The 22398-nt window shown below is 38.4% G+C and overlaps 1 protein-coding gene across 5 annotated transcripts in view; it reads right to left on the bottom strand.

Annotated features, from left to right (window-relative positions):
- The window catches only part of TRAPPC9 (trafficking protein particle complex subunit 9), a 498862-nt gene that overhangs the window by 390788 nt on the left and 85676 nt on the right, over positions 1–22398 (bottom strand). For all 5 annotated transcript variants that reach the window (XM_061374152.1, XM_061374153.1, XM_061374154.1 and 2 more), the window contains 2 exons: positions 22130–22282; positions 10473–10597 (listed from right to left, as the gene is read on the bottom strand). In XM_061374152.1, coding sequence (XP_061230136.1) covers positions 10473–10597; positions 22130–22282 — 278 coding nt within the window. The remainder of the gene's footprint in view (positions 1–10472; positions 10598–22129; positions 22283–22398) is intronic.

The raw sequence follows: 22398 nt of genomic DNA on the forward strand, positions 1-22398 counted from the left end.
TATTAAGAAACCAAACTTGAAGATTAATTTGTTCTCAAGTTGAAAAATAACTTATCTATGTACTTTTAAAAACAACAGACTAAAACCTGAGCCATTTTAAATGAATCAAGCACATGCTGCTAAGAAAGTCCTGTCTATGGTACACTGTGTTTATCTCAGCCTTCAGAAAAGCTATTCTTCATTATTCACCACTGCAATAGGTCCTGGTGGTTAAAAGGCCACAGAAAAAGATTAAATGGATAAAAATCTACGGAATTTCACAAAAGTTCCACCAATCATTTGTCAAGAAGAGATTATCATACGCAGCATGAGCAATATTTAAGCAAAAATGTAACATGAGGTTGAAACCAACTTCAGCAGCAAACTTTTAGATCATCACATTTTGAACCTGACCATTTCATAATGCAAGAACTGAATTCTAGTGTTCAGAATGCTCCAAAGAGAGGAAAAATAACCTTAATCACCCTTTCTTATCCATGTCTTTCCCATATATTCAGAGAAGTTACTGGTAATAGGCTCTAGACAAGAAGTATAAAGCGCTAATAAGATGGAGCTACATAAATGAATACAATAAGGATGGAGACACTGTGTGATACCACTACCTACCAGTGAAATTAAAGCCTGAACAGGCAGTTTGGGATGTGAAGGAAGATTATCAAGATGCAACTCCTGCACAGCATCCAGACTGGTATCACATTTATGGAATAAGTGTTCCAGTTACCATAATTTGGAGATCATGCCTCCTTTCTCATAAACTGATCTTCTGAAGAACACATTGTTTTTATCCTAAATGACTGTTTATAAGCTCATGTGGTTAAGTCTGTCACATCAGAATGATTTTGTGAGGCAGGTCATTTGTTACTGTTTCAGGGGAAGATTTATAACAGTAATACAGCATCATTATTAGGGTCTAAGTCAAAGGAAATATAATGTACACTCACGATGCTGCATGTAAACTTACTTTTCTTACTAAATCACTCAGATAAGTTATTTTCTCCAGGTAGCAGTTTTCCAGAGCTATAACAAAGCAGTCTCCCTTATTTTTAGTGTCAAAACAAGAAGCAGAGATACTTAAAAAGTGCCTTGTTAGGCATGAGTAGGACTTATTTGGTATGTGTTTTGCTATGTGATTCATGTTATCTGAATCTATATACGTTATCTATAGGCTCTGAAGTTATAAACTAACAGCTATGAGGATGAAGATGAAGAGATCTTAGCATGGATTTTCAAGTTTAAATCTCCAAGGTGAAAAGTGGAGAAACAAAAGGCTGACTTAACCAGATGAAAGACAAGCTGAAGAACGGCAGATGGAAGGCCCTTAGCATTGCTAAGGCACCAACAGAACTGCACAAGTTCAATTATGGAAGACAAAAATCGTTCAAGCAAGTTTTTTTGAATATTGATTGTATCACAGCACATTTAAAAGGATTAATGCTTAAATATCTAGCTAAAAATGAAAGTGCAGACAAGAATTTTAGGAAACTTACATGGAAAACTGACAAATGCAAAGCTACTAAATGGAATGTACAGATACTCAACTGAAGACAACTGTGTGTCATACTACACAGTATCAAGCTATTGAAATAGATGAAATAACAGTAATTTCAGAATAAAATAAAAAGCATGATTCCATCTATTCCTTATATTCAGAATTTTGCTTTACAGAAAAGAATAATCCAAACCCATAAAACTACTTATAATAAACCTCCAGCTTTTCTCCAACTGTTTAATACAAGATACACTTTACAACCAAAACTCTAATCTGATATAGTGCAACCTTTTCTTCTATGCCCAGATCTAAAGATTTGAGTAAAATTCTCTCTGATACTGATCATTAAATGGCTACTTTGTTGTGTCAGGAACAATAACTTAATGTAGGTTACAGTTAACTGTATGACAGTCTCTGCATGTAATTTCACACTCACAAGGGTTGAAATAAAATCTTGATTAGTTTCAAAAGCACATATATTAACTTCACTGGATCAATTTATGTAGGCACTGGATAATCCTCCAGCTGATCAGAGCTGCCCTCTCATTTGGTCTCCCCAGTTCTGCTTTCTGGTGCATTTCAGCTTCTTACAGCATATTTTCCCACCAGAGCACCTGTCTTCTCCCACCCAATTGCACACTGATGATTAAGCTAAAACCTTAGAAATTATCATCATGAGTCCAGTATAGTGAGCATGGCAAAATTCCATGTTTATCAATGCACATAACTAGAGAGGCACTGGAATACACTGCCCAAGGAAGATGTGAATGCCCCATCCCTGGAACGTTCAGTGTCAGGTTGGACAGAGCTTTGAGCAGCCTCGTCTAGTGTGAGGCATCGCTGCCCATGAAAGGGGGCTGGAACTGGATGATCTTAAGGCCCTTTCAAACCCAAACCATTCTATGATTCTATGAAATCTTTGTAAGGATGAAGCATGTAAATACATTTGTCCATAAAGTTAACCAGAATATCCAGAATTTCCATTATGAATGAAATCTAAATATCAGATGCTTGAAAGACTCTCTAGTTGGAACAGAACACAAGTCTCTCCCGCATCTTCAGGTAAATCATTCTGGAAGAATTCTTGTGTTTCAGACTAAGATTTTTTGCACTTAGGAATAAAACAGACCTTTAGATCTTACCTACAGCTTTTTTCATAAACATACTTGAACTCACTTGGTCCAGAACCTGATATGACTGAACATGAGTCTGTTAAGAACTAGAAGACATGTAGCCAAAGTACAGCACTATGAATAAAATAATCAGGGTTTTAAAGAAAGGGTTTATTAGCTGAAGCATAGCATAATACCCAATATGCTACAGAGCTTCTGATTCAGACATGGATGGCAATACTCTCTTTTAGAACTACATATAATGAATCAAAATCCACCTGCACGAGAGACAAAAACTGCTTTAAATTAGACATTCAGACCAAATCCAAAGTGTGAGCACGGAGGCTGAGTACCAACAAAAGGCAGTTCATTGTCATGAACTAAGTCTACTAAGTGGAGTAGGTCTTCAGAGGTCTGATCAACTGTACTCTTACTTCTTGGTGCTGAAACATTCTCCATTTGGCAGAAGCAATCTTAAGGACTACTGCAACGTCTCTTCATTACCAGAGGATCCACAACATGAGCAGTACACAGATCGAGCAACACGTACATAAGCCACCTGAAATAAAGAGTAGTTTTTGGTCTAAACCCCCTGTCTGACCTAGGTGATCGGTTCTTATTAAGAGAGGAAAACTAAACACACAAGAACTCTCAAGAGCAAAACTGAGGCATGCATCTACAGAGGTATTCTGTATTTGTGATATCTGACCATGCTGCACACAGTTTACATTCTGAAAGCTCTATCTAGGCTACAGATGATCTCTGTCCTCTGGAAGAGATGTTGTGAGGAAACGTAGCATCCAATGCAAGTAGAGCATTCAAACATCTCAATTTCTAATCATTCCTTAAATTTCTTACAGAGCTGACTGGATTTTCAGCACCCTATTCTAAACATTTGCTCCAACCCTCTCCCCACTTCAAGTTTCCACCTTAGCAAGTCTTCACATAAGCCCATCTTTACCTTTTCTCCATTACTTTAACCCAGTCACCTTTCCTCCATTTTTTCCTTCACTTTCCATAGAGCTGATGCCCTATACAAGAGGGCATCATGTAGTAGACATGAAGTTTACTTTAATATTAAGCATTTCTGCTTTCTTACTGTGATGGCATTATGAAAATAACCACTTACTGCTGTTATGTTTGTAGACAGCACTTCTCAGGCACAACCATGATCCAAAGTACAACAATCCAAAGTAATCTTTGGACTTCACAGTGATCTCAGTATCCCCATCCACAGTATCCCCATCCCAAATGGGTTCTTCCAGTGTTACCTTCCAAGTGACAACAGCTGTTCAGAGGGAACTCCTTTGATCAGAAATATTTCCAGTGACAGCACTGAAACATGCTGAACACAGGTAACATCTATACAAATGATGTCTGCTGTTGATGCTCACTGACTATATTAATGATTCAAATGTAGTTTGGCAAGCTGATGAAAGACCACCAGAAATTGTCCATCTCGTGTAATACTGACACATCCTAACTACAGCAATGGGATTTTACTGTCACTGAGTAAAAAGGCCAACGATGGCTCCTCAGTAAAGAAGCTCTCATGACTGCAGACTCTTACTGCTGACATAATATATTTATTGTGTTGATGTCAACTTTAATTTTTCTTAGTTCATCTTTACACAAGGCAGAAAGATAGATGAAGTGTGGTTGATAGAGTAGATTGTACCTGCTGTAACTAGCCTTGATGAGACATTTGTTTGGGTATAAGCAGACTATCAACTCTTGTTTATTACTGAGGGACAATGAGAAAAGTCCAGAGAAAACAGTGCTTTTGACAAGCAGAGAGTGAATCTATACACATTTTTCTACCAGTACTACACGAAGTTTTTAATGCTTCTGTCATGTCAAATAAAATGGTAAAAATAAGTACTTCAAATTGTAAAATGTGTTGGATTGAAATTGCAGGTACTACAGTGGTAATACTTAAAGTAAAATACCAGATGAGATAAATGAATTGAATTTACTCAAATCCAGGGGGGAGCAGCAAATATTTTTTCCCATCGCTCTAGAGAATACCTTTAATACAATCTTAGTGTTCTGAAAAACAATCCTCTCTAGGGCACAGCAGAGTGTTTATTTCTTCGTGGAACAATTCACAGAAGAGGAACAGGGCTGGTGAGCAGAGATAGTGCTGAATACTCAACCACCTACTTCTAGAACCCAAAAGCACTTAAAGGCACGCCAGCAATGCCAAACTGCGCAGGAAAGGAAAGTTAGGAGCACTGAGACCCAGACTACTCAAAAACTTCAGGCTTTCATCCAAATGCAGACGCCAGACAGGTACCAATCACCAAGAATTCACCCCACTCTCCTTTTCACAGAACAACTCTACTTTTACTATCCACTTTACCTCAAAGGAAACCGCAATTCTTGGCCAGGAAGGAATAAAAAACACCTTCCATATCTGGCAAAGACTGGTTTTGCTCAGGGGTTCAATCTAAGCGGACTTCAAGAAATACGAATGTCTTCCCAGCACATATCTCACAAATGTCAATTAATTATTAAAAAAATAGATATTACTTACTGAAAAATCCACTTGGGAAATGAAAGAACTTTGGGGGTTTTATCTTCTTTTTCAAAGGCTTGAAAGCTATTAGGGAAACACAGAGACTTGTGTCTTCCCTTTATTTTTTCTTCATAAGACTTGACATGTTTAACACTGAAGGAAAACTCAGGGCCGCAGAATTTCCAAGCACATAGCATTGAATTCCAAAATAAGACAGTGTGGAAGCAGAACATCTAAACCTGCTTTGTACATTTGTGCCCAAGATCACATTCAGAGAACCAGAAAGAAGGAATCTCAATTTCAATTCTGCAGATTCAGCATCCCCACTAACTTCATCGGGATCGAGAATAATTTAAAAGTTCAAAAAAAAAAAAAAAAACAACAACCCAACTTGTTTTGTGTAAGGGCTTAAACTTAGATTTAAGGATTATGGGTTAAAGGAGTTTGAGCTAAAAACATTAAAATTATCAAATTTAGCTCAGTCAACAGCTTACTTCCATATCAGAAGATATGGATATCCATATCAGCAGAGCCTGAAAACTACTTTGAAAAAAAAAATCGAATTAAAGCCTGTAACTAATTTTTATACACTTCTAAGACAGAAAAGATACACTTAAGACAGTGTATTAAATTATATTACCTCTAGCTACCACATTTTAACACTTCCTACCATTTACTGAGAGTTCTGGAACAGAGTAAGTCCATGAGATAACTCAAACCTCTCCCGTTTCTACAGTTGAATCTTTGGAATTACAACTCATGTTCAGAACGCAGAGGCAAATTCTCCTGAACATACAAGTTTCAAAACAAATGACATGTAGCATTTCTTAATCCCAGAAGATTTATTCCAAAGAAACCATGGACACTATGTTGACCCTTGCTTAATAATTCTCCTTTTCACCTTGTGACAAAACAAGAAAACCAATGAATTACCATTCCATGATGGTAATCACTGGGATTTAAGGACCAAATTTCCGTGGATGAGACTGATCTCTAAGCCTCTTGGCCATAATATGTGGCATGGAGTAACAACATCTTTCTTCCATCACTAAGAAGAACTAGACTAAGCCAAGTAATTTCAGCTTCTAAGCATTAAAACCAGTACAGACTTCCCTAGGTTAAAAATAACATTGTTTGCTGAGAGATTATGAGATTTGTTTGAATTTCTCTCTGCAGCTTTTGCATTAAGACACAGAACAGCTGTATATCTAAACACACTGCAGTGGTACTTGAAAAGACTCAGCCTCAAAACAGACTGTGTCACACACCAGTATAACCACAGCAATGCAGAGCTAAGCAGGGAATAACTCACTCTGCTGTACAGATGCAAGGGTTTTAGACAATGCTGACCACAATTACTCTGTAGCAAACAGCAGGAAAGAGTACATCTGAACTCTTTGTATTACACCATGGTATGAACATCATGGTATTACACCACAATACTCTATTCAGCTTGAGGGTATAAGCAAGCTTTATGATGAGGTCATAAAGCAGTTTTTATATCGAATTTATGAGATCATTATAACAGTCATTTCCAGAAGCCAGTGACTGGTTTATTAGAAGAGAGCTTGTAGCAAAACTGAAATTGTAGACTGCAGAGAAGCTGAACTGCAATACTGGCAATATCCAAGACTGAAGCACCAAAATCGTAAGGCAAACTAGTAGGAATGGAAGGTTTGAGCATTTAGACTTATAAAGACCCAAACAAGGACATTTCAGAGCCAGCAACAAGAGAAGCACTGATGTATGTTAAGTTTCATTTGCAAAAAATTACCTTTATATGAAGACTACTTCTGCACAGTATGCAGGACTGAGAAATAACTACTACTCCTGAATATTCACAACAAACACACGAGTGCTAAATCATGAATAAATGACAGCAGAGCATTTTCACCACATATACAAATCATTTAACATCAATCTCGTTCCTTAACTTAAGAACACCCACTTGCTTCTCACATTAGTCCTTGTCAAATCACTGTAATTGGCTTGACTATTACAAGATAAACCTTAAAACATAATCAAGCAATCAACCGCAAGTCGCACTGAGCAGGACACAGGAAGTAGACCACAAGCACTGAATTGTTCTGCACCAACAGAGAAACTGAAGCATCTTTTAAGGAGGGTCTAGGGAACTCTGACAGATTCATAAATATCAAATCGTGACTGAAGTTCAAAGGAAACCATGGATCCTCCCTTCTGTATATATCCCAGCTTGCTACATTTTGGACAACAACGTTCTGATTGAGCAAAAGTGTTTGCAGTTGATGACAAACATGCATCTGTGTGCTCTGAAAGATACCCAGTCTAAAACCAAGAAAGTTAAACCCCAAAATACAGCAAATTCCTCGAAACCTAGTCAAAAGAACTGTACCAGAACACATTCCAATTCTATCTTTGAATAGAAGACTCAATTATTTACAATAACTGCCTGATAGTTTATTTGGAATTTGCCTAGTTTTTAAACTCCTGGTGGCACTTCTGTTTCTTCCCTAGGGAGGACTGTCAAAGCAGAGTAAAGGCATTAACAGAAATAGCCAGCATTAAAACAGACAAAGTAGACAGCAGAGATAAAAACCTGGATGTAATGAAGCCATCTCAGTAGACAACTGTAATCTCTTCAGTTATGAAAGGTAATTTCTTCTCCTCATTTGCCCAGTACCAGATATGTATGTCCATGTACACAGAGAGCTAATTATGTGAATAGCCTGGTGAAAAAATACTGCTTTCTAAATAGTTCTAAATTTCATAAGCATTTTAAATCTAGGTATAGCAAATGATTGGTTTATAACAGTGTAGTTGCGAAAAAACTGAGATAAGATTATTACTTATATTAATGTTGTAAACAGAAATGGAAATTGCAGAAACGGACATTCGTTAGAATGCAATGAGCCATAACAGTAAATCACCCTACAGATAGTGCCACCTTACTGTGGCTTTCTCTCTCACCTATAACAGACAAATCATACAAATACTGGAAAACTAAGTCATGTTTTTCCTACCATGGATGTTTTCTGCAAGTACATGATCAGAATGACAATACTTAAGTAATTAGAGATATAATTTTACAAACATCCCCCAGAGCTTTGTCCTGTTGACTTTTTTATTGTCCTGATTTTTATTCCCACCTGCTCTATAAATCACCTCTTCTAAACATTACAAAAAGAGCAAGGTTAGTGATTAAGCCTGGCTTAGAGTAGATGTTAACATGGAAAATCGTCAGTTTGGGTCATGCTATGGGAGTTGTACAGCAGTCGTAATAGTTAGGCTCAAAACAGATAACTTTACAGAGCAAGGAACCCCTTAATACTATTGGAATGTATATTCTCTATTGAACATAGATCTGATAACCTGCAAGATCCTTCCATCATAAAATGCCAATTGAGTAAATCAGAATTCATTCCAGATACTCAAAAACTGAATCAAGCATTCCCACCAGATTGTTTCACTGTACACCATTAAAAACTAAGTTCTTGCTTTACAGCTCTTCAACACTCTTGTAACACAATCACATAGATCACTGTGAACCAGCAACTTTTTGGTTGCCAGGACAACTGGATGACAAGGAAAAAGTGCACCAAAATGTGGGGTTTTTTCCTGTATTTAGTGCAAAGAAGTTCTGCACGTCTGCAGTTTTAGTCCTATTTTGACATAACGTTCCCCTTGCTTCCCTAAGTCAGACGTGTCTATAGATCAGACATTCTACACAAACCTCTAAGCTTAAAAATTAATACTGGACATTTTACTCACTGAAGTATTAAATTGTTTCCTTAATCAGGCTGATTTATATTTACGAGCAATTGGGAGACACCTTGCTCCGTCATAAAATACAAAGAAAGGTTTCCTAATTTTTTATCATCCGTCACATGCTGTCATCATCCTTCCTGCACTGCAGCATCAAGTGATGATGAATTAGCAGTGCCAAAGGTCTAAAAGAAATATACTCAAAAATTAACAGCTTCACGTGTTTATTGATCAAATAGAATTGTGAAAAAACTCACCAAAAAGAATGCAAATTCACATGCAAAGCAAGTTACTGAGAAAAGCAAGGCTGATGTTTGCTTATCAGCCAAAGACACACTAGGTCATGTACTGCATTGTACAAAACTCAATCTAAATTCTGTCTGAATGGACAGAGAATACAGACCCATGCAGGAAATGTATCAAGTACTGCAAGGTATGCAAAACATCCATCAAAGCGGATATTCTATGATTCTATGATTCAAAGCCCTGGAAGGGACCAGTGAAGTTCTACAGTATTATTTTTTACATTCTTTGTTATCATCACTTTAAATTTTATCTTCTGCAACTCTGGCCAGTATGAAGTTGTTCTTATTGCACTGCTCAGAATAGGAAGTTCACATGTCCAACAGGTAAGATCAAAAACAAACAGCAGCTTACCCCAGGGAAAAGTCTCTCTCACTAAGCACAGGGCAGCTTCTACCTACACGATTGTTCTTTCATCCTGCTACTTCTATTTACTTTCCTTTCGGCTCTCTCAACTATTCTATTACTCATAAGAACACCTCTAAAAGGCTTCCTTCCAGAAGTATGAAGGCAAGACTTTGATCCCAAACTGCTTAGAAGGTACAACATCCTTCCATACATTTTGAAACAACAAAACCAAGAATTCATTCAGAAGCACCTTCCTACAGAGTACGCAGCATAAGAAAGCAACATGAGGTGAAGAACTGATAGTTGTTTGAGTATACCAACTAAGATGATTAAGGGAGTGGAGCATCTCCCTTATGAGGAAAGACTGAGGGAGCTGGGTCTCTATAGTTTGGAGGAGATTGAGGGGTGACCTTATTAGTGCATATAAATATATAAAGGGGGAGTGTCACGAGGACGGAGCCAGGCTCTTCTCAGTGGCAAACAATGATAGGACAAGGGGCAATGGGTACAAACTGGAACACAAGAGGTTCCACTTAAACTTGAGAAGAAACTTCTCAGTGAGGGTGACAGAACACTGGAACAGGCTGCCCAGGGAGGTTGTGGAGTCTCCTTCTCTGGAGACATTCAAAACCTGCCTGGACACGTTCCTGTGTAACCTTACCTAGGTGGTCCTGCTCCAGCAGGGGGATTGGACTAGATGATCTTTTGAGGTCCCTTCCTATCTCTAGCATACTGTGATACCATACTCATAACCAACTCTGCAACTCCTCCTGTTAGAACTTTTTGTTTGTTCGCTCTAATGGAGCAACCCAAACACAGAACATCAAGCTGTTCTTAAAAAAAACCCAAAGGAAAATATTTATGAAGCAAAGAAACCTTTATTTTTAATCTCAGAACAAACCATAACACAGCCCAATGAACACCACGTTTATTATTTATTCTGATGTCACTCACTTACCTTCACATGACTGAAGTCACCAGCTTTGCTGCTTTCTTGGGGATTAATAGGTTTAGTCTCTACTCTCGGTTTGACAACCTGCCGAAAAGGACTGGAGAGCGGAAGTCCACTAACACTGATTCCATCTAGGAACAGAATAAATGGAATTACTTTTGGCTGTCTAAGGTTCTGTTTTATTGGAAAAAATTTATCATCAAAGGGAGAGAAAATACACAAAAATTACTATTAAGACTTTATACGAAAAGGAAAAACAAAAAGATTATTCTGACACATTTTTCTCTAGAAGCCAAATATACTCAAACAGTAACAGAACGAAAACTCACTGAAGGTCACTGCAATAGGAATATTGCAACAGATGTGTCTTAATAATATCAAATTAGCTTTAACGATTACAATATTAAAAGATAACAAGGATAAACGTTTGTTTTCCATTATAGTGGCCCTATCAGTTGCTTAGTATCTTTTTAAGTAAATTCCAGTATGAGTCCTTAGGATACCTTTTTCAAGCACATAATGTGGAAAATAATAGAAAATAGAGAAGTCACATTCTGCACCATCTACTGATGTAACCTATAAACTATTCCTCATGTATAAGAAAAGCAGAAAGGAAACTGAGCTTTACATTTTCATAACCAAGAAAATGCTTAACAGAAATCATACCCTTAGAGCAATGCCGTCAGTTTGGTATTTACTACCAGTCTGTGTACTGCCATAAGGCAGAGCAATAAAAGACAATATGACAACTTAGTAGCAACTTTTATTGCTGACAAGCTTGTATAACTTGAAGTTAAATTAATACACTGCAGCGTATTTACCTTTCTCATCCTACCAAAGCTATATTCTAAGCACAAACCATTAAATTGTGTGAAAATTGAATCTAAAACAGCAAGAAGAACAAAAAAAAAATACTGAAGTTTTAACATACACTAAAACTAGACTCACAATTTTTATTATTTAGATTTACACATAGCCCAAAGAGCAGGATTTTGTTCCTTTATGCTGTGCACAGCAACAGCAATCCACAAACACCACCGAAATACAAGCAAAATCTCACATACTGGAGCTATCTGAACATGTGGGAAACATCAAATTACTACACAAGACTCAAAGATATCTCATGATTTGAATCTGCTCCAATCAAATTGTATTTGCTAGTATCACATTCCATTCCATTGCTACACCTCATGTTTTGGTGCTATGGTTTTGAAGTAAGTATCATTGTCATCCCCATGTACTTGGGTTTACAGAGCAGTTTCAGTGTGTACAAACTAGATTCTTATTGAAGTAAAGAAAACAAAGACTTCAATCCCAGGGTACACACAGGTCATGTACTCCAGTTCCTAATGGGGCATAACAGTCTACACCAACAAGCAGCCCTCCAGAAAAATTTGGGTCACAGGCAGAGGAGATCCTTTATACAGAGAGCCAGAGTACGTATGGACACAGGTAAATTACCTGAATTACCTCAGTGTAATGTAAGAGCTTTAGCACCAAGTGCTTCTACATATCAATCCATTCCTACTGCCTCATCTTAATGTAGACAGAGCCTTTAGTCACTAAATGCAGCAATTCTAAATCAGGAATTATAGTGAGATCACCAGGCAGTATAAGAACAGAAAAAAAGCTCTGTATGAGCAGACATTATGTACTATACATTAAGACCAAGCATTTAGAGTTTTGTTACACATAAGATGCAAATATAAGAAAGCCCTTAATGAATTTACAGGACCACAGAACTTGTAGTCTTTCTAAATTAATCTGACTGGCCAACCATCTGATGGAAGCACTTAGATTAATTCTAGCCAGATTAATTAATCTTTTAATTAATTGCATTTTTAATTAAATAAATTTTTGTCTGCCAAATTACTTTCCAGCCACCTTCAGGCAGCCAGCACAGATCAAGCTCTCCTCGGTGGACAGTCTGATAGGATTTCAAAGTGGAAGACTAATACCCTCCATTCCAGTGTTGTATCTTTGGTCACGCATATTGCCAATGTCTTGAATACCCTGTTATATCAGCTACTGGAAGAAAGCAGGACAGGCAAGGGAGAACATCCTGCTCATGCAATGCAAATTTACTAAGAATTAATCAAAACTTCACATGCATAAATTTATTTATGCATCTGCAAGCATTGCTTTAAACAGTTCAGTAGCAAATTTATCAACAGGTTACTGTTAGGGGGCAGACATTGAAGTGACTCGCATAGATTTATCAAAGTAAGAGAAATAGATGATGCAACATCTGTTCCATGTTCTAGATGGCCTCATAGGTAAGAACAAGATAAGGCATCATGATGTCTCAGATTCAAGCAACAGTGGTTCCAGTTACACATCCCACAGGTTTGTATTTTCATTATTAGCTTGTGTGATAACCCATGCATTTCATAGAATGGTTTTGGTTAGAAGGAAGCTTTGGAGATTATGTAGGCCAAACCGGAGTTCACCTTCTTTTTTCCATCATCACTGTTTCTTTTCCACTTTAAGTGGCTACTAACTTACACTTTAGAGCAAAACCAACCAAACACACACCTAAACCAACTCAAACAAAAGAGATCAACCAGAACATGAGCGGAACATGTCCACACTGTACTACTTTGAAACATACGTAGAATTAGCCTGGTTTTCCTCATTGTTAGAATTCTTCTTTTAAATTCTATGAACATTGAAACTAAGAGTGTTTATTAATATTAAATATTAAAACATATTTGTTCCATGTGGGTCCGCTGCAGAAAAATCAATCAGCAGCACCTAACTGATACAAGAATCAGAAGGGGTAAGTCTGAACAGGGTAGCTACACATGGAAAGACAACTGTATCTCTCTTGGAAAAATGGACAGCACATCAGCTAAACTTAGTTTTGATGAATATTCAGCTAAAATTAGTAGTCTTTTCTCTTATATCTATATAAAACCATACATTGATCTAACCTATAAAGACCAGAGAAAACGAAGTGAAACAAGAGCATGAAAGAATTCTCCACAGCCTAACAAGTATTTTATTTCTGACTCACACAAGAAATAACAAGTATCAAGCCACTCCTAGACCAGCTCTTAGAATTTCTTAAAAGCCAACTGATACAAATGCAAATGTACTTATTAGCCTAAGATTTGAGGCAATAATATTCTAATAAGTTCAAAAGACAGATTGCCAACACAACTCAGCATAAATCTATTTGAGACACTATTTTTAATGAAAATAAAAAGGTTTACTTGAGGAAAAATATTCTTTTCAAACTGATGAATGATTTTGGCCAGTTCTGTATCCAGAGCAAAAGTTGTCACTGATTTGTGTGCAAAACTGCAAAGAAAAACATGAAAACCAAGCATGAAGAACTGCATGGTGTTAGTCGGATTTTTTGTTTTATGTAAGAGGCATAAGTTTTCCTTTCTTTGAGAAAGGAATAGATAATACCTGAAACAACGTCATGGACATACAATTAATGTCTTTTTAAACTGTTTTATCTTTTAAAAACCTATTCTATTTTCAATTTCTCAGGGAAAAGGTTAGCTTAAACATTTTATCTGGGGAAGAAGGAAGAAGGAATTTTCTAATCCCGACATTGCACTTGCAAAAGGAGGTGTTACAGTAAAGGAAGCATCTATTCTGCTCCAGGCTAAAAGGAATGCCTAAGGTAATCATTGTAGTGGTCGACCTTTCTGTTTGAAGTTTGTGGAGCTCCAATATGGCATACAACCCAGAGCTCAGTGCAAGGCACTGCGCTATACTTCAAATGACTCACCCTTCACATCTTTGTTCAAGGGGACTTCTCCACAGAGAACAAAAAACAATGTTCTGCTGCTAGCAATGTTTTTGTTTAATTATTTAACGTTTTCTGGTTTTTAAGCAGGCAGCAAAGGTGGTTAAATCTTGTCCAGCTCCTCTGCAAGACACTAAGCAGCTACCACAGGATGGGGTAACACGTTCTGTTAAAAGGCCTGGTAGGTTGCAAACTCTGGTGTAAGAGAAGAGGTGAGTGAGAGCATCAATTAGAGCATCAATGAAGCAGTTCACCACAAGTTTTAAATCACTTGATAGTTATATTTTTATTATTTTTATATGTTTTATTTTTTCTCACAAAGTTCAGAGGTATGAAGATGCTAAATCCTCCACAGTTTCCTCTCATCAATTCATACTGTCAAACAGTTTGAGCAGCCTTTTACTATAAAAAGAATAATTGTCTTTCTACTCTGTCCAGAAATCTTCCTAATTTCTAGAATCTACATTGAATATTTCCATGGTAACAGCATATGACCAACACTTTTTCCATGGTAACTGCAAAAATACAGTGCGCCTTTCCAACATCGCAATCACTGCTGTCACAACAGAGCAAAATCTCTTACCAGCATTTCCTATCCCCTCTCAAATGTTAAGTAAATTGTCAATTTAACTTCATTAGCCACTTTCACAGCATGCCGCATGAGAATACAGGTTTTGTATTTGAATGAGAGAGAGTTTACTAAAGGAGATAAACCTGTACATCTACAACCTGATGACAAAACACTGAGGAAACTGCCGACAGGGGACAGCTTCTCTCCCATTCTAATCACAGAATCACAGAATAGTTAGGGTTAGAAAGGACCTTAAGATCATCACCTTCCAACTCCCCTGCCATGGGCAGGGACACCTCACACTAAACCATGTCACCCAAGGCTCTGTTCAACACAGCCTTGAACACTGCCAGGGATAGAGCATTCACAACTTCCCTGGGCACCCCATTCCAGTGCCTCAGCACCCTAACGGTAAAGAACTTCTTCCTTATGTCCAATCTAAACTTCCCCTGTCTGTTTGAACCCATTACTCCTTGTTCTGTCACTACAGTGCCTAATAAAGAGTCTGTCCCCAGCATCCTTATAAGCCCCCTTCAGACACTGGGAGGCTGCTCCGAGGTTCTTTACTGTGAGGGTGGTGAGGCACTGGAATGGGTTGCCCAGGGAAGCTGTGAATGCTCCATCCCTGGCAGTGTTCAAGGCCAGGTTGGACAGAGCCTTGGGTGACCTGGTTTAGTGTGAGGTGTCCCTGCCCATGGCAGGGCGGTTGGAATTGGATGACCTTAAGGTCCTTTCCAACCCAAACTATTCTATGATTCTATGATTCAAAGATGGGGCATGAACAAGCAGCTAGGGGGTCCCTCAGTCAAGGCTAATCAGCATGTATTAGAAAACATAAATCCACTGTAGTTACTGATTCTTTACATGAATGTTTAAACAGTCTAAAATAATAACCCAAGAGATATGATAGGTTTGGGAAAGCACATAACTTTAGCATAAAATACAAAAACTAAATGGTCTCTCAACCCATTTGTTTCTTTTGTCAATCCACTGTCTGATAGAAATTTCAAAACAAAAAGCCTGCCGGTAGGCAAATTCTCCTAAGAACACTGGAATAGTTTTAACGTACATTCAGCATGCACAAATAAAGAGCTTCAGACAGGAGATCGAGTATTCTTGCCAAATGCAAACCAGAATAGGTCTTTTTCTTTCCTAGCAAAAAAGAAGATCCATCTTGTATTCTGCTGGAAGTAGACAGAATTTTACCAACTTGCTCTCTGCAACAAAGAGGGGAATAACACAGAAGGGGATAGAATTCCAAGGCAATACAATCCACTTCACCCTTCCCAGTACAGGGAGACATTAAGATGCAGTTCCTTCCCTCTCTTGAAAACATGCCGAAGACTGTCACACGAGAGACCCCAGGTAGCAGCATTCCAGGCAGAGCTACTGGGAGTGCACCAACGCTCTAGCTCCAAGGAGCACGGCAGAGACGACAGACAGAGTAAGCACTTCTTCGAGACTCCATTACATTTGAAGATGGTAATAATCATTAACAATAGCAAATGCAGTGTAAGTAATGAATCCTTCCTGAGGTTTGAACTAACTAAACTACAGTTGGAAGTTAAATTTAGAATAAGGGTGAATGCAACAAAAGAAACAAACGAAGTGTAAAGAAATTCACATTCAAAGACTAGAGATTATTTATGCACGCTGCATTAGATGCTAAAATAAAGTGCCTCAGCAAGGAAACAGCATAACAGGATGGCAGGTCAATTAGCCTGTATGTGCCAGTAGCAAAATCTATTGTTATTTGCATCATGTCTGTCTCAGCTATTTACATCATAAAGATTTGGGGCCTGAAACATCTCTTATTACATATTTGTATAGTGGCTGGTACTACTGATTACAGAATCAATCATAGAATCATAAAATGGTTTGGGTTGGAAGGGACCTTAAAGTTCATCCAGTTCCAACCCCCTACCATGGGCAGGGGCACTGTCCACTAGAGCAGGTTGCTCCAAGCCCCTGTGTCCAACTGTCCTGGGTTCAGCAGTAGCAGTCATTTTTCTCCTTCTTGGTAGCTAGTGCAGTGCTGTGTTTTGACTTCCAGCCTGGAAACAGAGCTGATAACAATGATGTTTTGGTTTGGCCAAGGACTTTGTGAGCCTCATGCTCTGCCAGGGAGGAAGGGAAGCCAGGAGGAAGCAGAGACAGGACACCTGACCCAAACTGACCAAAGAGGTATTCCATAGCACAGCACATCATGCCCAGGGGAGTAACTGGGAGTTACCCAGAAGGGCTGGTAGACTGCGGGGTTGGAGGAGGTATTGGTCAGTGCTTGGTCGGGCTGGGGGGGCAAGTTATCGGTCGGCTGGTGCTGAGGTGTTGCATTCTCTTCCCTTGTTATTTCCTTTATTATTATTATTATTGGTGGTAGCAGCAGTGGTTTGTGTTATACCTTAGTTACTGGACTGTTCTTATCTCAACCCATGGGAGTTGCATTCTTTTCGATTCTCCTCTCCGTCCCTCCGGGAGTAGGGGGAGGGCAAAAAGGGGGGGGGGGGGGGGGTGTGAGTGAACGAGCTGTCTGGCTGGGTTTAAACCATGACACCAACCTGGCCTTGAACACTGCCAGGGATGGGGCAGCCACAGCTTCTCTGGGCACCCTGTGCCAGTGCCTCAGCACCCTCACAGGGAAGAACTTCTTCCTCAACCTACCCTTTTTCAGTTCAAAGTCGTTAACCCTTGCCCTGTCCCTACATGCCCTTGTAAAAAGTCCCCTTCTAGCTTTCTTTTTGGCCCCCTTAGGTACTGGATGGCTGCTATACAGGCTGAGGTCCCATGGCACTTATATACTGCTAAAAGAACCCCACCTTCTAACAGTCAAATTACTAGACAAGATGGTTCATCTTCAAACCACAGAGATAAAAACTTCTTAGAGATTAATATCACTTTGAAAGAATATTCTGAACGATCAAATGTAATACAGAAACCAAGCACAGCAACATGTAAATGATGTAAATGATGTAAAAGATCTCTGAGAACCTCCATTATCATCATCATCAGTTATACCATTATTATCAGAGTCCTCTAGGCTACTTAGTTTTTTCAGAAGACCTGTCAAGACTTCATTTAAATTCAAAACCAGGTATCTTCCAAAGAAATCTCTTGTCTTCTGTCACCTTCTGCAGATGAATCTTATAGAGTGTTTCCTCCTGTCTCACTTAGTGCAGCAACCCTAGAATCAAATTAAATGTCTATCTATCTGGTGTGTTATTAGGCTGTATTTGCATTAATCCATTCCCAGCATGAAAGCCTGTACAACACAACAGAATGGCATGCTCCTGACATACAGCTAGGACCTTACGAAACTTAACAACTGGGCAATAAGATGTCCAAATCCAGTATAAATAAATAGGAAAAAACAATCCTAAACTGACATGTGAAATATGAGGCTCTCAGCATATTGCTATTTTCAGGAGCAAGATCCTGGAGCTATGGTTCACAGATTCATGAATCTATCAACTCCACATTCAGCAACGGTCAAAAAAGCAAATGACAAATAGTGCATTACTGCATTATTCTAAGGAAAATAACAAAATGCAGAGCATCATTACATCACTACAGAAATACATAGATCACCTCTCAAATAGTGTGTGCAGCCTACCTCAGACATACAGAACTGTAAGAGTTCAAAAGGCACAAGGTTGATCAAAGTATTTTACTGTTCCCATGCCAGAAACAACTTTGTCAGTTAGAAACCTTCAGTCTGCAAAAGAGACCACTGCACCAATGACATGAGGAAATACATAAAATCATGACTGTAGGCACGATATTTAGAAGATGCACTGCTACCCATTTCTTGCAATACAAGAACCAGGTAATGTAAGGATACCACTAAGTGCCAAGCTGCTAAAAGTAATTTAGCTGTGGTTCTTCTTGTGACAGCATGTTGTACAGTGCTGATGAAGGGAACAGAGAACTTTATGAAAGAGAAACCCACTAACTGCCTAAAACCAGAAAAAAAATATCAGGCTTTGGTAGCTCCTAAGTTAACATTAGTTGGTGCCCAAGAGCCTAAAGGAAAGTAGTAGCACGTATGTTCATGATTTTCCCTATATTCTCCCACAGACATCTGTTCTTAGCTACTATCACAGCCAGGATATTGGAGTAGACGGTCACTGATCTGATCCTGTACAGCCACTCATGTTTTTTTGCTTCTTTTAATCTACAAGAACATCTAACATTTTTCTTTATGAGATGGTATACCATCAACACACAAGAATTAGATCAGCAATTCTGATTGATAACTTAGTTTATTTTCCAATTGGGTAAGTGTCTCATCAGAAACAACAGTAATTTATCCTTTCTGTATTATGTCCTGATTACTAACAGCATAAAAGGAAACAATTTCAGCAGCAAATGAAAACAGATCAAAGTAACAGATGCCCTGCTAAGGGCATTACTTTTAAAAGACAAAAGTATTTTGATCATTATTGTAAATCTGGTCTTCAAAAGAAAAAGGTACCACAGCTACCATAGGATTAGAAGTCACGTCACATTTGCCATCGATTTTTCTAGCTCTTTACTGCTCTTCACATCAGGCTCTTGCCTGCCTCTAATAATACTTTCAGATTACACAAGTAAATAGCACTCAAATATAACTAAGTTCTAAAGAAATATTAATGGATTCTACTCCTTTATCATCACTGAATGAGAAAAGCTTGAATTGCTCCCAGGCTTCAGTTCCACAACCAGTCAAAGAAGACAGGGGCAGACATAATAAGGTAAAAATGATTTTCAAAGAACTTATTTGTATGTTGTCCCATAGAAGTTAGATACAGGTAAGAAAGAGAGGCTTAAATCCAAATCCCACAACTGTCTGATGTCAAAACTGACAAGTGCATTATCTTCTTCTAGAAAATATTCTGTTTGTATGTGATTTCATCTGAAAAACTGCTGGGCAAATGCAGCTTCAGAGCACTTGAAGGGTTTTGGAGACAGAGCAAGTGAAGGAAATTCTACAGATAGATAAGTATTTGGAAGTAGCAGAAATGAAATCAAGAGAACTGGCACTAGAGACAGTAATGTCTAGATTTTAAAATACTGACTTTGATACCTGTTACATTGATTACATCCATCAACTTCCTTCTCATTTAGAATCACAGAATCATTTAGGTTAGAAAAGACCTTTAGGATCATTGAGTCTAACTGTAAACCAATGCTTGTCCTGAAACTAAAGGACTGTGCCAGACATCTTACTACTGGGGGGAGAAAGGAAAATAAGGAGAAAAAAAGCCTGGAATCCTATGTCCGTGAGCTGAATTACTCCGATTTCTTTCCTATTAATGTTAACCTGTCAACATATAAAAGCTAAGCTTCCCAAGTTATCTTTAAATTTTGAATCAACTGACTTGTATCCTTTTCCACACAATGTAATAAATAATGAATTTAAATTCTGAGCTAAGAAAAGCTCTTGTAAAGTAAGGAAGCAATACGCCATTAGTATTTCCATGGAAAAGAGAGGTCATCTACAGGGTATGTGAGGACCAAAAGTTCAGTGACCTGTAAGTAATGTGGCATCATCTGCTCCTGAAAGAGTAAAACCATCCTAGAGTCAGCGTCAGATCTGTCCCCTCAACCCCTGGGTCTCAATTTGTAGCCGAAATTGTGCTGCATGGAATTACATTTTCTACCAAGGGCATTTCTCAAAGCCTCAATACCTCGGCAGCTGTGTTTGCACACTGATATCCCAGTATGGACTTCCTGCACCATCAGCTTTTCCAGTAAGTTCTAAAGGAAATTTTAGTGCAGCAACACTGGGTTTTGTGCCATTAAATCCACAATTATTTTATCTAGTTTCTGTATTTTACACCAGGGAGATTTAAAAACAAAGTCTTTTAATATTTACTAACAATTAATACAATTTCTGTCTAAATGCATTTACAAGATGACTCACAGAAATCAGTCCTATTCCACTCCAGTTAGCTATGAAAAGAATTTTGCTGTATTTTTTTCTACAGTGGAAACATTTATTTTTAAGGATTAATGATAGTGATAAGCATACCTGCAACTGGATCCTGGGAAACAGGCCAAATAATAATGATTCTTTTTTTTAATACAGGAATATCTCGTTTTGTCAAGTTAATCCAATCAGTGTAAATATATCATGCAATTGAAAAAATACAGAGTATAGCAATTACTCCAGTGAGACTGTGTGTTTGTTATAAAAATGAAACCTTCATTACAAGTATCTGGTACTTGTAATTCCAGATAATTCTAATACAAACAAACATTGTGGGGTTTTTTTTATCAAAAGAAACAGTGATTTTAAGCAGATGAAACTTTCTTTCAGTACAGATATTACGACATTTTGCTCTATTAAATGTAGGCTCCTAGAACGGCTTGGGTTGGAAGTAACCTTAAAGCTCATCCAGTTCCAAGTCCCACCAAGGACAGCGACATCTTCCACTAGAGCAGGTTGCTCTAAACCTCGTCCAACCTGCCCTTGAACACTGCCAAAGATGGGGCAGCCACAGTTTCTCTGGGCACCCTGTGCCAGTCTCACTACCTTCACAGTAACTAACTTCTTCCTAATGTCTAATCTAAATCTCCCCTCTGGCAGGTTAAACCCATTCCCCCTTGTCCCACCCTTATCTGCCCTTGTAAAACGCCACTCTCCAGCTTTCTTGTTGGCCCCTTTAGGCACTGGGAGCTGCTCTAAGGTGTCCCTGAAGCTTACTCTTCTCCAGGCTGAATAAGCCCAGCTCTTTCAGCGTGTCTCCATAGGAGAGATGTTCCAGCCATCAGAGCATATTCATGGCCTCCTCTGGACTTGCTCAAGCAAGGTCCTCTTGTGTTGGGACATTTCAGTATGTCACTTCTTGCAAAACTGCAGCCAACCACAATTACTAATTCTGTAATCTTAAATAACTAAATAATCAACTTCATATTATTTCTCTCTAAAGCTCACTGATGTTTGTGAACTATTTTTATCTTCACAAGATAAAGATACCATGGGAGTCCCTGCCCATGGCAGGGGGGTTGGAACTAGGTGATCTTAAGGTCCTTTCCAACCCTAACTATTCTATGATTCTATACAAAGAAACACACCAAAAACACTCTCCATCAAGAAAGATTTAAGAAGATACCAGGGCAAGATCTCATCATGGGTCTGTTTGGTCAAACTGTCATACACAGAGCTGTCACAAAAACTCAGTCTTCAACCCCTACAGCTCACTGAGGAACTGTCTTTGGGTTGCAAGACAAAAATATGAAAACCCACAGCCACATTCAATACTGTATTTTAAGCCAAACGGCACTACTGGGTAAGGCTTTCTTACGAGTACATACAACTCTTGAAGCAAGAAGAAATTACAAACTTACCATCACTGAGATCTTGCAGGAGGTTTTCTTGGCATGAAAAGTCCAGCTTCACTTTAATGTTTACAGTGAGTGTTGCAATCTTTCCAGGTTTTAGAGGAAACTGGGAGAGCGTATCTTCTAGCTTCCAAGTCAAGAAGTCCCCATACAGCTTCTCTGTATTAAAAGAAGTAATTATGTCAAGCATAACCCATGTTAAGGCAGTTTAAGTTTGTAACTGTTGTAGTGTATTAACTTCTGTGGCATTTACTGTTTAACTGTAAAATGTTTAA

Source organism: Neopsephotus bourkii, unplaced genomic scaffold (genome assembly GCF_033783945.1).
Source record: "Neopsephotus bourkii isolate Nb327-2 ecotype Australia unplaced genomic scaffold, CSIRO-AGI_Nbou_v1 NB_1637, whole genome shotgun sequence".
NCBI classification, from domain to species: Eukaryota; Metazoa; Chordata; class Aves; order Psittaciformes; family Psittacidae; genus Neopsephotus; species Neopsephotus bourkii.